The sequence below is a fragment of the Colletotrichum aenigma genome (assembly GCF_013390185.1).
Source record: "Colletotrichum aenigma strain Cg56 chromosome Unknown KSG_Cg56_contig04, whole genome shotgun sequence".
NCBI lineage: Eukaryota > Fungi > Ascomycota > Sordariomycetes > Glomerellales > Glomerellaceae > Colletotrichum > Colletotrichum aenigma.
The window spans coordinates 214502-230401 of record NW_023500910.1 but is presented as its reverse complement, the minus strand read 5'-3'; the positions used below and the strand labels follow the sequence as shown (position 1 = coordinate 230401).

General features: G+C 56.2%; 3 protein-coding genes across 3 annotated transcripts in view; 1 reads left to right on the top strand and 2 right to left on the bottom strand.

The window, feature by feature from the left end:
• CGCA056_v005913 (putative cell agglutination protein) overlaps window positions 1-10117 on the bottom strand; it is a gene marked incomplete at both ends in the record, with an annotated part of 28831 nt that extends 18714 nt beyond the window's left edge. The window contains 2 exons of the mRNA XM_037321164.1: window positions 24-9775; window positions 9831-10117. Of these exons, the coding sequence (XP_037180311.1) occupies window positions 24-9775; window positions 9831-10117 (10039 nt within the window). The remainder of the gene's footprint in view (window positions 1-23; window positions 9776-9830) is intronic.
• A 2233-nt stretch (window positions 10118-12350) lies between these two features.
• Window positions 12351-13139, top strand: CGCA056_v005912 (uncharacterized protein; the record flags this gene model as incomplete). The annotated part of the gene is made up of 1 exon (XM_037321163.1): window positions 12351-13139. One exon carries the CDS (start codon window positions 12351-12353, stop codon window positions 13137-13139), a length of 789 nt encoding a protein of 262 aa, XP_037180310.1.
• Window positions 13140-14444: 1305 nt separating this feature from the next.
• Window positions 14445-15356, bottom strand: PDX2 (putative pyridoxal 5'-phosphate synthase subunit PDX2; the record flags this gene model as incomplete). Its single annotated transcript, XM_037321162.1, has 2 exons — window positions 14445-14982; window positions 15100-15356. The coding sequence occupies 2 exons, from the start codon at window positions 15354-15356 to the stop codon at window positions 14445-14447; spliced, it is 795 nt and encodes a 264-aa protein (XP_037180248.1).
• Between the last annotated feature and the right edge of the window lie 544 nt (window positions 15357-15900).

The following is a 15900-nucleotide window of genomic DNA, read 5'->3' as shown; positions in this document are numbered from 1 at the left end:
AGGTAGGATGGAAGTGAAAGTACTCTGTCCATCGTAAAGACTGGTGAAAACATTCGGGAGTGCTGGGGCCCCCGTGATGCTGGGGACCAGAACAACGGTGGCACCAGGAAGACCATCGGTTCCAACCGGGAGTGTAGTTGTCGAGATGACTGAGCCTCCGTAAGTGCTTGTGAGCAAGCCGCCAGCCGGCAAAGTTGGATCGACACTCGGCACGAGAATGACTGTCTGATCTGGGAGGCCTGAAGCACCTGGGATGACAGAGGTAAGGGTGACAGAGCCGTCGTAGGTGCTGGTGATAAGACCACCCAGCGTAGGGGTCGCGCTCGGCACCAGGATGATCGTTTCGTCAGGCAGACCGGTGACTCCAGGGATGACAGAAGTGAGCGTGATAGAGCCGTCGTAAGTGCTGGTAAGAAGACCACCAGCTGGCAGACTCGGCACAGCACTAGGGACGAGGACGATCGTCTCATCAGGCAACCCAGTGACACCAGGAATGACGGATGTGACAGTGATAGATCCATCATAAGTGCTTGTGAGAATGTTTGGCAACGCCAGCGAATCTGTCACATCAGGAACCAGCACAATGGTCTCATCTGGCGCGCCCGAGACTCCTGGAATGACGGATGTGAGAGTGACAGAACCGCCATAAGTACTGGTGAGGAGATTGGGCAGTGATGGAGCAGCGGTAATGCCAGGGACGAACACAATGGTGTCGTCCGGCAGGCCCGAAACACCCGGAACCGTGGACGTGAATGTAATGGAGCCGTCATAGGTGCTTGTAAAGAGATTGGGCAAAGCCGGCGCGCCAGTGACACTGGGGATGAGGACAAGAGTTTGGTCTGGCAAGCCAGAAACCCCTGGGATCGTCGTTGTGAGTGTGACCGATCCGTCGTACAGGCTGGTCGCCAATCCGCCGACTGCACTCGTGGGGAGGGCAGGGTCGGTGATTGAAGGCACCAGCACAACAGTCTGGTCTGGCAGGCCAGAGACTCCGGGGATAGTAGTCGTAAGGGTAATCGACCCATCGTACAGGCTAGTGACTAGTCCGCCGATGGCACTTGTCGGGACAGCTGGAGCTGTAATCGAAGGCACCAAGACGACGGTTTGATCTGGCAAGCCAGATACGCCAGGAAGAGTAGTCATAAGCGTAATCGACCCATCGTACAAGCTGGTGAGCACTGCTCCGAGCGCAGGGTCCGTAATCGAAGGTACAAGCACAAGAGTCTCATCTGGGAATCCAGAAGCGCCCGGAATGGTGGTAGTCAAAGTGATTGACCCATCATAGAAACTTGTGACTAAGCCTCCAGCAACACTGGTAGGGACGGCTGGAGCCGTAAGAGACGGTAGGAAGATGATCGTATCGTCTGGTAGACCAGAGACACCAGGGATTGTTGAGGTGAAGGTGATTGAGCCGTCGTAGAGGCTCGTGACCAAGCCTCCAACACCTCCAGCCGCGCTGGTAGGGTCCACGGGGCTAGTGACGGTCGGAAGGAACACGACAGTCTCATCGGGCAAACCAGATACGCCAGGGATGGTAGATGTGAAGGTAATCAAGCCATCATAGAGACTTGTCACTAAGCCGCCAGGCGTAACCGAGGGCACTGCTGGAGCCGCAATGCTAGGAACAAAGATAATGGTCGCTCCAGGCAGTCCAGAAACTTCGGGTAGAGTCGAAGTGAAAGTAATGGAGCCGCCGTACGTGCTTGTGTATAAGCCCGCCTCGAGAGCGGTAGGCGCAGATGTGGGAAGACCCCCCAAGTCAGAGCTAGGAAGAGCTCCAGCACTTGGGACGTAAACAATGGTACCATCAGGCAGACCGGATGCGCCCGGAATTGTGGACGTAAAGGTGACGGAGCCATCATAGAAACTGGTGATTGGACCTGTTGGGGCTGCTGTTGGCTGGCCTGTGATAGTAGGGACGAAGACGATAGTCTCATCTGGCTGACCAGAGACACCAGGAATCGTTGATGTCAAAGTGACAGAACCATCGTAGAAGCTCGGCACCAAGCCCTGGCCCAAGGCTGTTGGAAGCGATGTAGGGAGACCTGGGGCACTTGGAATGAAAACGACGGTTTCATCGGGCAGACCCGACACACCAGGGAGGGTTGACGTGAAAGTGATGGACCCATCGTACAAGCTTGTAATGATTCCCGGGGCTGAGGCGGTTGGCGCTGCAGTGGGGAGCCCTGGTACGCTTGGGATGTAGACGATTGTTTCGTCGGGCAGGCCAGAAACGCCAGGAAGAGTTGAGGTGAAAGTAATGGAACCATCGTACAAGCTGGTCACGAGCCCTTGGCCCAAAGCCGTAGGTGTCGCTGTGGGGACACCTGGAAGGCTAGGAACGAAGATGATGGTCGCGCCAGGTAATCCAATAGTATAGGGAGGAATCGTCAAAGCGAACGTGATTGATCCATCGTAAGTGCTTGTGTATACTCCAGGGGCCAGAGTCGTGCCCGGTAGAGATGGCTGGGGCGTAACGCCAGGAACAAGAACAAGGGTCTGATCAGGCAATCCCGACACACCAGGGATCGTGGTGGTAAGGGTAATCGAACCATCATAGAGACTGGTGGCCAGCGCAGGCAAGCCTCCGGCGCCGCCAGTAGCAGCTGGGTCAGCCGTGATGCTTGGCACCAAGACAAGAGTCTCGTCAGGAAGACCAGACGCGCCAGGGATTGTGGTCGTGAGGGTGACCGAACCGTCGTAAAAGCTGGTAGACAAGCCCGGGATGTCTATCGTTGGTGTAACACTCGGAATGAGGACGACTGTCTCTGGAAGACCGGAGACTCCAGGTATCGTGGTAGTCAGCGTGACTGAGCCATCATAGAAACTAGTAATGAGAGCAGGCAATTCGCTGGCTCCGTTGTCAGGGAGATTGGCAGTCGGCGTGACACTCGGAATGAGGACAAGAGTCTCGTCAGGAAGACCCGTCACTCCAGGGATGATAGTGGTGAGAGTAACCGAGCCATCGTAGAAACTGGTCACCAAGCCCGGAACTCCACCAGCTCCGCCACCCGGAAGGCTCACCGTCGGCGTGATACTGGGAATGAGAACCAGGGTCTCGTCAGGAGCTCCTGAAACCCCGGGAATGGTAGTCGTGAGCGTGATGGAACCATCGTAAAGGCTGGTAATAAGTCCTGGCGGACCACCAGCACCACCGCCCGGCAAGGTCGCCGTGGGTGTAATGCTGGGAACAAGTACCAGAGTCTGGTCTGGTAGACCTGATACTCCCGGAATAGTTGTAGTCAGAGTCACCGAACCATCGTAAAGGCTTGTAGAGAGTGCGGGAAGTCCAGCACCGCCACCAGAACCACCGCTGGTGGCCTCCGGGACGCTGACTGTGGGGGTCGCGCTCGGAATAAGCACAATGACGGTAGCCGGGTCATTGACGTTGGCGGGGAGAACAGTCGTCGTCGCAGGTACCAAGCCGGTGTAAGTCGAAAGCACAGTTGTAAAGGCACCTGTGTCTGAAACCACGCTCGTCGGGATGTAGACAATGACAGTGCCTGGGTCGCCAGGGTTGGCGGGTGAAGCAATGGCAGTCGAGATGACAGATCCGGGGTAAGCGGAGGTAACCGTAGTCAAGGCAGGGCCAGGTGTGATTGTCGGCGAAGCCAAGACATCGCTTGGAACGTAGACAATGACAGTTCCGGTTGGATCGGAGCCGGAAGGCAACTGAGTCTCGATAGAGGTGATGGAACCTCCATAGGTAGATGTAATAGTCTCGAACAATGCTCCGGGGGAGCCAGTCGCACCAGGAGAGGGAGCGCTGCTCGGAACAAGGACGACAAGAGTGCCCTGAGAATTGGTTCCCGTGGGCACAATCGTTGAAGTTGAAAGAATGGAGCCTGCATACGTGCTCGTAAGAGTCGCAAAGACTGGATCTCCTCCAGATGCATCAGGGCTTGCCGTGGAGCTTGGCACCAAGACCACGAGAGTACCCACGGTGTCAGTGCCGCTAGGAGCGAGCGTGAATGTGGTGGGCACCGATCCTGAGTAGGTGCTAGTAAGAGTAGCAAATTCCACGCTCGGAGATGCGGCGGGAGTGACAGATGCGCCAACAGAAGGATCGAGATCGGACGTAGGAGCGGCAGTGGGTTCAGGAGTGTAAATAATGACCATGCCAATAACCTCGCTTGCACTTGTTATCGGGCTGGTGGTCGTAGACAGGCCACTTGCAGTCCAGCCAATAGTTGTTGTGATGAATCTGGCAAATCGAGGAGCAAAGACAATGACACTGCCCACAGCCTGCGTGCCAGTAGGGAACGTGGTTTCCGTGGATGTACCCGTTGAATCCCATAGCGTAGTCGTCGTGATGAAGCTGATTCCAGGGGTAGCGGTAACATCAGGGGCCGTGGGAGTAACTCCAGGTGCGGTAGCGGTATCGCCGCCGGCAGCCGTGGGAGTCTGGATAAGAACCAGGCCAACAGTTTCGGTTCCCGTAGGAAGAATTGTGGTGGTTTGAGTTCCCACTCCCGAGTACCCGGTAGACACCGTAATGTAGGAGATGGCAGGGTCGGCGGTCGGCGCAGGAGTAGATGTAGGGACCTGGATAATGACAGCGCCAACGGTATCGGTTCCAGACGGCAGCAGCGTGGTCGTAGTAGGAACCAAGCCAGTGTATCCGACAGTGGTGGTGAAGAATGAAGCCGGAAGAGGTGTCTGGATAACGACGGTGCCTGGGTCTCCTGGGTTTGCGGGAGCGAGAGTCGTCGTCGCAATACCGGAACCGAAGTATCCGCTTGAAACAGTGACGTACGAAGCAATCGGGTCCTGCACAATGACCGTCGCGATGCCATTGGGGTCCGTGGCAGCCGGGGGGATAGTGATGGTGGTCGGCACTGATCCCGTGAAGGGGAGAGTTTGCGTGGTGAAACCAGTGGCAGTGATGGTGTTGCTCTGTCCAGATGGTAAGGGAGTCTGGATGATGACAGTTCCGATCGGGTTGCCGCTGCTAGGGAACAAGGTCAGGGTAGCAATTGTAGGACCAGGGTATCCGATGGTCAAAGTAATGAACACAATTGGCTCCACGGTGACTGTGGGAGATGGCGTGACACCAGCAGCGTCGCTAGGTGTGAGTACGACCAATGTTGTTGGGTCTCCGACGTTTGAAGGAGTCAAGGTCAGAGTTGACGTGACAGATCCAGCGTATCCGCTGCTCAAAAAGACGGGCTCGATGGGACCGCCACCGGCACCGCTGCCTCCGGTCTGACTGGCAACAGCAGTTGGAGTCTGAATCAGGACGGTTCCAATAGACTGAGTGCCAGTCGGGAGGATGGTAACCGTTGTCGGTACAGAGCCAGTATACCCAGTGGTAGCTACGACAAATCCACTTGGGATGATCTGAGGCTCAACTGTAGGTGTCTGGATGAGAACAGTGCCGGGGTTGGTTCCCGACGGCTGAATAGTGACGGTGGTTGGGACAGATCCAGTATAGCCGGTCGTTGCGACCACGAAGCCGGTTGGGACTTGAGCAGGGTCGACGATGACAGTTGGGTTCTGGACGATAACAGAGCCTGGGTTGGTTCCTGAGGGCTCGACGGTCACCGTTGTCGGCACAAGACCAATGTAACCAGTCGTTGTGAGGACGAATCCTGAGGGAACCGAGGCTGGCAGAACAGTCGGGGTCTGGACAATGACAGAGCCTGGGTTTGTGCCAGAGGGCCGGATGGTGATGGTGGTCGGAACCAAACCGGTGTATCCGGTTGTAGTAAGGATGAATCCAGTCGGAACGAGCGTCGCGGGTTCGACGGCAGGTGTCTGGACCAAGACGGTTCCTGGGCTTGTACCAGAGGGCTGAATAGTGACAGTAGTCGGAACTGAGCCAGTGTATCCAGCAGTGGTGAGAACAAATCCAGTTGGAACGAAAGTCGCGGGGTTGGCCGTAGGTGTTTGGACCAAGACGGTGCCGGGGTTGGTGCCCGACGGCTGGATCGTGATAGTCGTGGGAACCAAGCCGGTGTAGCCAGCGGTAGTGAGAACAAAACCAGTGGGAACAACGGGAGGCGAGGTTGCAACAGCACCAGCAGTAGGAGTCTGGATCAAGACGGTGCCAACAGAAGCAGTACCGGTAGGCAAGATCGTAGAGATGGCAGTCACGGATCCAGTGTATCCAGTGAAGAACGTGACAAACTCGGCCGGTTGGACGGAGGGAGACGCGAAAGGACCAGTGGTAGGAGTCTGGACGACAACAATACCAGCAGTCTGAGCACCAGTGGCGGAGAATGTGATGGTGGTCGGCACGGAACCAGAGAATCCAGCCGTGATGGTCGTGAGAGCTTGAGTAAGAGCAGGCTCAGGAGTAACACCAACAGTTGGGACACCACCTGCGCCGCCGCCACCGCCGCCTCCTCCACCTTGAGTAGGTGTCTGGATGAGAACAGTTCCAACCGAGTTGGTGCCTGCGGGCAGAATGGTGGTCGTCAGAGTGATAGTTCCAGTGTAACCGGTCGCGAGGGTGACGAAGGACTGAGGTTGGTTGGGTCCCGGAGAGCCGGTAAGTGACACCGGAGTCTGAACAACGACAGAGCCGGGGTTAGTTCCGCTCGGCAGGATCGTAGTAGTCGTCGGCGAAAGCAAGCCGGGGAGACCGACAGTCGAGGTGGCGATGATGTCAATGAGAGGTTCACCCGGGTCCGACGCGGCCGGGTCTGCTGGCGTGGTTACCTGAACTCCACCTCCAGGGAAGATGGGGGTCTGAACAACCACGGTACCAACTGTGTTGGTTCCAGTAGGCTGGAGCGTAATTGTAGTCGGGACAGATCCGGTAAAGCCCTGGGTGATGCTCGTGAAGATCTGAGCCGGGACAGCCGGGGTGGATTGTAAGGGGTTGACGAAAGGAGTTTCAACAACCACGATACCAGAGCCACCCGAAGAGGGCTGCACGGTGATCGTGTTGGGTGCCGTGCCAGTGAAACCAACCGTCGTGGTATCGGGGACGTTCACCAGGGGAGTCTGAACCAAGACAACGCCGAGGGTGTTGGTTCCCGTCGGCGGCAGAGTCGTGGTGGTGGGCGTTGAGCCGGTGTACCCCTGGAAGAGGGTCGTGAAGACACCAACGCCAGAAACAGCAGCCGGCGCAACAGTCGGTGTCTGAATGACAACAAGACCCGGGTTGGTACCCGTGGGAAGGAAGACTACGGTGTTTGGGTCTGACCCGGCCTGAGTCAGGGTGAGGAAAGATCCCAAGTTAAGACCAGTAGGCAAAGCAATGGGGCCGCCAATGGTGATTCCGGGGATGACGATGGTCTGTCCTCCGATGGTGATGCCAGGGAGCAGAGGGCCACCCGGCGTCGGGACAACGCCTGCGGTGGGAGCCGTTACTTGCGCAGCTGGCGTGAACTGGGCAGACGGCACCTGAACCAAAACAGTTCCAACGCTGCCAGTGCCAGTGGGAAGCAAGATGTTGGTCTCGGGAGTCTCTCCGGCGAAGGGAGTTGTCACAGTCACGAATGGCACACCGGCGGGCAGGCTGATACCTGAAGCGGGTGGCGTAAACTGAGCAGCTGGGACTTCAACGAGAACAGTTCCTGTGGGGTTAGTACCAGATGGGAGCAATACATTGGTCTGAGGAGTCTCTCCTGCGAAAGGGCTCGTGACCGTCACGAAAGGTACACCGGCGGGCAGTGAGGGGCCGGCACCTGCTGCGTTAGTAGGGGTCAAGACGACAACTGTACCAATGCTATTTGGGGCAACAGGGGGGACGGTGAAGGTGGTGGGAGTTACGCCACTGAATCCGGACTGGATGGTCGTGAACGCCCCCGGTAGGAAAGGTTCAGCAAGAACAGTGTCTTGGCCTGCTCCAGGAGTTGCTACACCTCCGGGAGTCGCAGCACCACCAGGAGTCACACCGGGAACGACTCCAGGAGTGACGCCGGGAACGACTCCAGGAGTAACACCGGGGGCGACACCAGCCGTTTGAGCAGGTTGAAGAACAACGACGGTGCCAGGATCAACGGAGTCCGCTGGAGGAATGGTAACAGTCAGGGGGCTGTTACCGTTGATGACTCCGGAGACCGTGGTCAACTGAGCCGGATTGACTACTGGAGTTGCTACTGCTACCCCAGACGGGAGCGGCGTCAGCACAAGAACAGTAGGAGCAGTGGGAACTGCTGCTCCTGGCTGAATGGCACCCGGCTGGAGAGTGACGGTCGTCGCGATAGTGACCGATGCTCCTTGAGTAATGGTTGTCGGTTGCTGGAGAATGTTGGTGGCAACCAAGTCGTTGGAAAAGGGGGTGAGAACCACGACTTGGCTGGCAGTCTGAGCTCCAGAAGGCGGCAAAGTGACAGTTGTAGGCACAGAACCGCTATATCCGCTGGTGATGGCAGCAGGAAGAATCTGGTTGGGAATTGGGTTGACTGAAGGTCCTGCTGTTGGCACAGGGGCGTTGGGTTGACCGGCTGTGTTGACACCGGTCGCAGCCGGAGCAGCCGGGGCTGTAGGGTTCGCCTGGTTGTTTGTAGAGAAGCCAACGGGCAACTGCTCAACAACAGTCGCAAGCGAGTTGTCACCAGCCGGGGCCAAGGTCAAGGTCTGGGGAGTAGTGCCGTTGAAGGCACCGCGGATCGTGACAATCGACGCTGCCAGAGCAGCCGGCGCGGTCGTGGCCGGATCATCACCTCCCAAACCTGCTGCGATGATGACCGTTGCAGGGCCAGTAGCAGAAGAACCGCCCAATGGCAGAGTGATGGTGGCTCCGAGACCGGCAATGGCGAGCGCGTTTCTTGTGATGAAGTTGATGGGGCTCGCAGCCAGAGGAGTTTGCACAATGACGGTACCCAGCGAGGGGCTTGTCGAAGGCAAAATGGTCAAAGAAAGGGGCACGGAGCCAGAGACGCCTCCTGAGGTGATGGTCGTGAAGGGGCCAGTGAAAGCAATCTGCGCTGGCTGGACGACAACAGTGCCAGTTTGGTCTGTTCCTTGAGGAGGAACAGTAAATGTCACTGCATTAGAACCGGTGTTTCCACCGGCCGTGATGGTCCTGAGCGGTCCAGCAAAAATGCCTGCGGAACCTGCGAGAGGAGTCTGGACAACTACGGCACCAACGCTTCCGGTTCCAGTAGGAACAATTGTGAATGTGTTGGTTCCCTCGATCCCTTGAGCGCCTACTGTGGTCGTGAGAAGTCGCTCCAGGAAGTTTGCCTCGCCTCCAGGGGTCTGGATGATCTGCAAGACGTCACCGCTGACTCCAGAGGCCGCCGCCGCAGCTCGGTTTCCGGCCAAGGTGATGGCTGAAGGCGAGACTCCAGCGTTTCCGAGAACGGTGATGACATTGTCGGGACCAGTCACGGTGACCGAGAATCTGTCAAAGGTCTGCGCGAAGACTGTGCCCTCGGTTCCAGAGGTAACAGTCAGGTTCCGAGGCACCCCATCAGCACCACCAACATTGACGGTGGTGTAAAACGCAGCAGGCAGAGCTCCTCCGGTGGGCAGAAGCGTCACCGGGACTGAAGCCGGGCTGGCCGGGGTCGCGCCGGGGTCGTTTGTTACCGGCGGGACAGGATTACCCAAGCTGTTCAGAGCTTCGGTCAGAAGACGACTGGCATCCTCGGGAGAGCCGACGATTGTTGCCGCAGGGCTTCCGACCGTGGGTGTTGGCAGAATACCAGCTCCGGTCGTCGCGTCGGTGAGCGCAAAGGGGGTGAAGACAAGGTAAGTGCCAACGCCATCCGGGCCAGAGGGAAGCACGGTGATGGTGCTTGCCTCTGTTCCCGACTGGCCACCTCTTGTGATCGTGACGTATGCGTTGGGGAGAGATGAGATTCCCTCGATGATTCTGGCGCAGCAGGTTAGCGTTGTGTAAGTGTCCAAGTTGAAAAAGATGAACTTACCTGGTCACTTCGGAGGTGAGAGTGCCCAGCTTGTCGATTTCGGTGATGAGCGTCAACGGCGCGTTGGTGACCGTAAGTGTAAGTCCGTCGTCGAGGATCAAGACTGTGTTGGCCGGCAGAAACGCGCTTATGTAGATTGGGCGGCGCACGACGAACTGTACGGGCTGGACTTCGACGGACGTGATGCCAGCTGTGCACATGGGATTGTCGGGGAACTGAGGCAGTCCTGACGCAAGCCAGTACTGCCCAGCAGAGGCCAACAGGCCTAAGGTTGTGAAGAGCTTCATGCTGAAATATTACTATTAACAATGCGTGATATCCAGCACGACGACAGAGTCTCGAGACCGTCCAAGACACCAGGTCTGGAAGCCGTGCGGGAGCAGGCTTCTTCTCTTGCTTCGACTCGCGTCCTGGGTATTATTGATTAGGTCGATGATACTATTCGGAAACTGAGACTTCAGGTCGTATGATGAAAGGCCTGATCGTTATTGAACAGGCACTGGCATCTCGCGAACAGAAGACGGGAGGCGCCGTTTGTTCCAACGGGGAGAAGGGGGGATTGGCGAACGACAAGAGTATGAACGCCCGTGAAACAAATGGGTATTAAGGTTAGGGGCAGTATTGACGACACTTCAATTGTTTTAACGAAAAGATAAAAGATGCCTTGTGTCCGTTGCCGCGAGACTGCTGCGTGCCTGGCGAACGGAATGGGCTTGATGGGTGAGGAATGTCGCTCCTTTGCGGAAACTGGAGGACCTGTGTTCAGCCCGGGTTGCGTGCCAAGTTGTCACAATGTCTCTCCGTGACAGCAAGATTTTGCCCTGGACTACAAGAAGAGCACCTCCCGGGACACGATGAGGAAGGGTAAAAGAGGAAATCCAGGGAGGCAAAAGGCAACAAGAGAGAGGCGGCGAGAGGGTAAACCGTGGCGAGATCATCCCCCGGGCCGAATTTTCCTCGAGCAAGGCACGGGGAAAATTCAGGAGTTCATCTTGAAAACGGGTTGAATGGATGCTTCCCGACTTCATCTCGCCTCCACCGCGACTGGTTCTGGCCATTTCCTGCTCTTTCCGGCCATAGGTGCGTGATTGTTCGCTGGACCTTGCCGAGGGGTCTTGCAATCTAAGACAAGTCCGTCAACCGAGAGATGGCCAGAACCGCATCGGGTGCCCAGACTGCGGAATCCTTGACTGTGTTGATGAGTAATTTGCGATCTGCAAAGTGAACAATCTCATTGTTGTTCCTTGTAGCGTCAGCAGGGAACGAACGCTTCGTATCCAAGGCATGCGGAGTGATGTTGAGTTGCCAGTTCCGATCCCAGATCGCTCGCCCGCGGATGACGGTTGAGTCCGTTGGGGTGACAACATTAGCGTCCAATCACCGAAGGCTGCCTTGAGGGTGGATACGGATGTCCAATCACGGACATAGCTTGTGCTGCGGATTATGCTCCCGCTCTTAGATCAGAATGCCCTTCACCTCTTTCATGTTAGGACGAACAGTTGAGCTTTCGGCCGGAAACGTTGATGCAAGGAGCTTGGGACACGTAAACGCAGGAAAGGTCGGTTCGAGGAGCTGAAGATAATCGCTCCAAATGCGTCCAGCTTCTGGCTCGGGAGGCGTTTGTGCAAAGAGGCCGTTGATGGTTGGAGAAGGTGGCGTTCCCAGTCATCCGCCCTCTCCCGCCCTCTCCTCTACTCCTCTGCTCCTCCGCACCCTCCGCAGCACCAGTGCCAATCCAAGCTATCGCCGCCACAGACCGAAAGCAACACCGCAGGATGAGGTTCAGAATGAGGCTGCGAGCTTGGGGTCCTGGGCGTGGGTCACACACAGTGGGCTAGACAATTAGCACGTCAACTAAAGACGGGAATGAAGATCTCGGCGACAGTTGGGCTGCTGGTGCCCGGCGAAGCCGCCGTGGTTGGTTGAAATTCTAAGACACCCCCCTATGAGTCCAGACCCTTGAACTCAATCTCACCGTTCCCACGGCGCACTGACAGCTTCTTGACTATTGCTAGATCTGACTTTGTCGGATCCGGTTAACTCGAGTGGACAAGACGGCCCGGGACAGTTGGGCAACCTTACCCGATGACCAACAGAGCTGACCGCACCCGGAGAGAGGCGCTGGCCCAGGCCGGGTATGGTACACCCCCAGACATACGTGATCACGATCGCAGACCCTTGGTCTTGGCCGGGTTGCATTCGGACTCTGTGTTCCCAAATTGTGCTCATACTGAACCCCCTTTGGCTTTGTCGTGATGGCCCCTTCCGCTCCGGAGGTAGCTTGGGCGTCTGCCCGACGTTGGTTTGTGAACTTTTGAGTTGACGCCCTTGTGACATGACGTCCGGAGATGGACGTCACAGTTGACGAAGGCTTGGCCAAACGCTAGAAGAAGCATACGATATCTCCCCGGCTCGATATGAGATGTCCTGATATAGAGTTTGTCTGCATTCCTTCATGAGGCTTCGATTTCGATCTCACTCACACTTTGCGACACTGGGCTGCGACACAACATATTCAACATGTCTCCTCAAAACACTTTCACATTCCTCCTTACCCTTGCTGCCGGTGCTGCTGCCGGCCGGGTCCAGTACAGACAAGTGGACTGCTCTACGACAACAACACTAGACGCTCTTACCGTCACCAGAGTAGAGCCCATCTCGATATATATCCTGCCTGAACAACAGCAGCAACAGCCCACAGGTACGGGAGCAGACGATGAGGGTTTCACGGCAGTCTACACAACCGTCTACCCAACCTTCGCTGCGGAATGTTCTGAAGGTCTCAGGGCAGAGACTTACACCATCACACAAACTTGCTCTGGTTCCATCACCCAATGCCACGGATACGGTGATGACCTGCCCCCAGGCTTCACCACCACTCAGGCAGTTTGCACCGACGGCCCCACACCGGTCACTGCGGTGCTCACCGTCCCTCAGGAGACTGATGCCGTGGTCACCGTCACTGTCGAGGAGGTCATCACTGAGCCCGGTCTGACTACTACTCGCCTTGTCACCAAGACCTGCGCCAACGGCCCTTGTCTGCCAGACATTACCGCCGCCGCCATTCCTGGGGCTGACAGGTTAACCATCAACGGAGGCACTATTGTGCTGCCTGTCACGGTCACCAAGACTGAGACCGACAAGACGACAGCAACTGAGAAAGAGACCGCCACGGTCACTACTACCAGCGACTCCAACGAGTTCAACCCCAACGGCTTTAACAGCGGAGCGGGACACATGATCCCCTCCAACAAGTCCATGGTTTTTGCCATGAGTGCATTCGCTCTTTTGTTTCTTTTGTCAGCATAGTTAGCGGAGGCAGTTGGGAGGGAGGGTATCATGTCATAGCGTCTGATTGATGAGGTTTGCAAAAGCGACCAAGGTTTATGAGCCTATTCACGAAGAATATCTGATACCATTCTGTTTTAATACCTAGTATAAACCTTCTCGGGTTATTCCTTCTATTTCCTGTATATTCTTCTTTTCTTTTCAAACGTAATTTACCTTAGCCATCACTTCAACCAGTATCATAGAACTGCTTGAGACGCTTGACGGTCTTTGGCCCAAATTTACTACCTGTAATAATCAACATTCTCCCAAATCGCCCTCGTGAAGTTGACAGCGTGCCAATTTGGAAAAATGGACCTGGGGGTCTTGGGCTGTTCGGACTACGTCTCACCAGCGACACCTATCTCATCCTCAGGAAATCCAGGGATATTCGCGTGTTGTCCATCCAGCTGCTAGAAGTACATGCATCTTCGAGAAGACGACATCGTGGACTTTGGTTCAAATTGGCGATCTAAGAATAGACAACACACGCTGCTCACATTCAACGTAACCCTGACACGAGGGTGTTCATTGAGGACCCCTTATGCGTGATCTTCACTGAGACCACGGTCTTGGGATCTATCCGCAGGGTCGGTAGAAACCTGCATCATGTTCCTGAAGATCTGCAAATTATGCATCATAGATCCCAATGGGATCCCACGAGTGTGAGGGGCAAATACTCAGGTTGATATCACCTCGACGCAGATGTGTCAGACATGTGTTGCCAAGCCCGTCGATGGCGACCCTCGGAACAGCGTTCGAACATCGTCTCTGGGTATTCGTCGTGCATGTGTCTATCCTGCGTGCCTGCTGTCCTAATGCCGTGTTCCCGCGTTTATTCTGTGAAACTCCATCAACATTTCTCATGCGTAATAATATCCCGAATTCCCGCAATAATTTCCGAACTCGATCAGTACATCATTTCCCGGGCCGTTCGGGTGACAAAAGTTCGGTTCATGCGGTGTGATTCCGTGACTGAAGTTCGCTTCGCAAGCCACGGATGTCACTAGCCCATCTCTCCCCATTCCAGCGACAAAGCCGGCTACGCAACTCTGCGCACCCGAGCAACCGCTGCACTAAGATCTGCGTCGTTTCTCGCCCGTTGCGTCTATGCCTCTGATGCAAACTAGGAGCCTCTCTCCTGCGGCAGGCATCTCACCGGTGTTGCTAAGCGTCGCCCCCAACGTCGATCCCTGGGGTGCGAGTTTGCGTTTTCGTAGATGGCGTAGTATGTGCGATATGTGCTCGCCAGATGCCACCACTTCTATCCGTCCGCCAACCATGACATCACATGATCCCGCTCGTCTTCGTGGGCTGACATTCACGCAGATGATGTGTGGGAGGCAGTTTCTGGAGGACTTGCTCCAGCCACCAGACGTGAATGCGAATGTCGTCAGTCAGCTCGGGGTGGAAACTCGTGGCAAAGATGTTCCTCTGCTGAACGGCGACGATGTCACCTACAGAGTCATCCGCCGTGCTCTGGCTGACGCCCTCAACCTTCGTCTTACGCCCGGGCAGTACTGCTAGAACTTCGACTGACGACTTCAGCTCGGCATCTTTGGAAAGGATCTCCTCCACAATTGGCGCGCGAATGAAGACGCCCGGGAAAGGTGCCGACGCCGTTTTCGAACCACCGTCGCCCCTCGACAGGAAGGGCAGGTCGAGGTCCGCAACGAAGCTCTCAATCTGACGGCCAAAGTGATTACGGTGGACACGCACAGCGAGGCCGCCGATGAGCTCCTGGCCACCCTTCTTGGTGGAGTTCGCCTCATCAGCAAGCAGGATGGCGCCGGCGCAGGTGCCCCAGACCGGCTTGCGGTTAATTCTGGTGAAGAATGAATATCAGCCGCTGTCTCATGAATGAGACTCAGTAAGGGGTATGATGAGAAAACTTTGCCAGGAATTCACCAATGACATCACGTTGCTGCGCCCGCGGACTCACTTTACGAATTCTCTTAAAGGTTCCATCAGGCCGGACTGCGTGGCGACCAGGGAGATTGTCGTGCTTTCGCCGCCGGGAATGATGAGGGCATCACAGCGGCGGAGCTGCTCCTCGGTGCGAACTTCGGTGGTCTCGATTTCGGGAATCGGACTTGGCGCCGGGGCCGATGCGAGTGATGCGGCAGCCTTCCGGACGAGCTCGAGGTGCTCGTGGAAGCCGCCCTGCAGGGCCAAAACGCCGACAGTAACAGCAGGCATCGTCAAGTCGTGATGATGTGTGAGTTGGTGGTGAAAAAGAGTGCTGTCCTTGAGAATAAAGGGTAAAGTGGTTGAGATTTGCCGTGTTGGTGATTGAGTCATTCACGTAACACACCCAGACCAGGTTATGGACCGAACGACGATAACACGACACTAGGAGAACGGGATGTGCGTGGATTGAAGCAGCCTTGGCGATAACGGTCGTGCCACTGAACCCTCGCAGCCCGTTGCTAGCCAAATGAGCGGTTTAGTGAGGTTCTGGGGTCGTTGTCGGCGGCGATCGGGTCCGTTGGACACGGGGGATGGCGGCGTCGCGGTGTTAATATGGGCGCCGCCGTATCGATATGGAAGGTCACTAACGGCGCAAAGGGCGTAATAACACAGTCATTTGCTAGTGCAATGCAAGTAATTGACAGAGTCAAACGGCGGAGTAGCAGGATCCGTGGGGGCCGCTGTAGATGGAGGAGACATGGAAAGGCATGGAGAGGCGGCGACGCAAGAAAGTATTGCACGCATATCGAGCCTGCGCAACTCAGGAATTGAT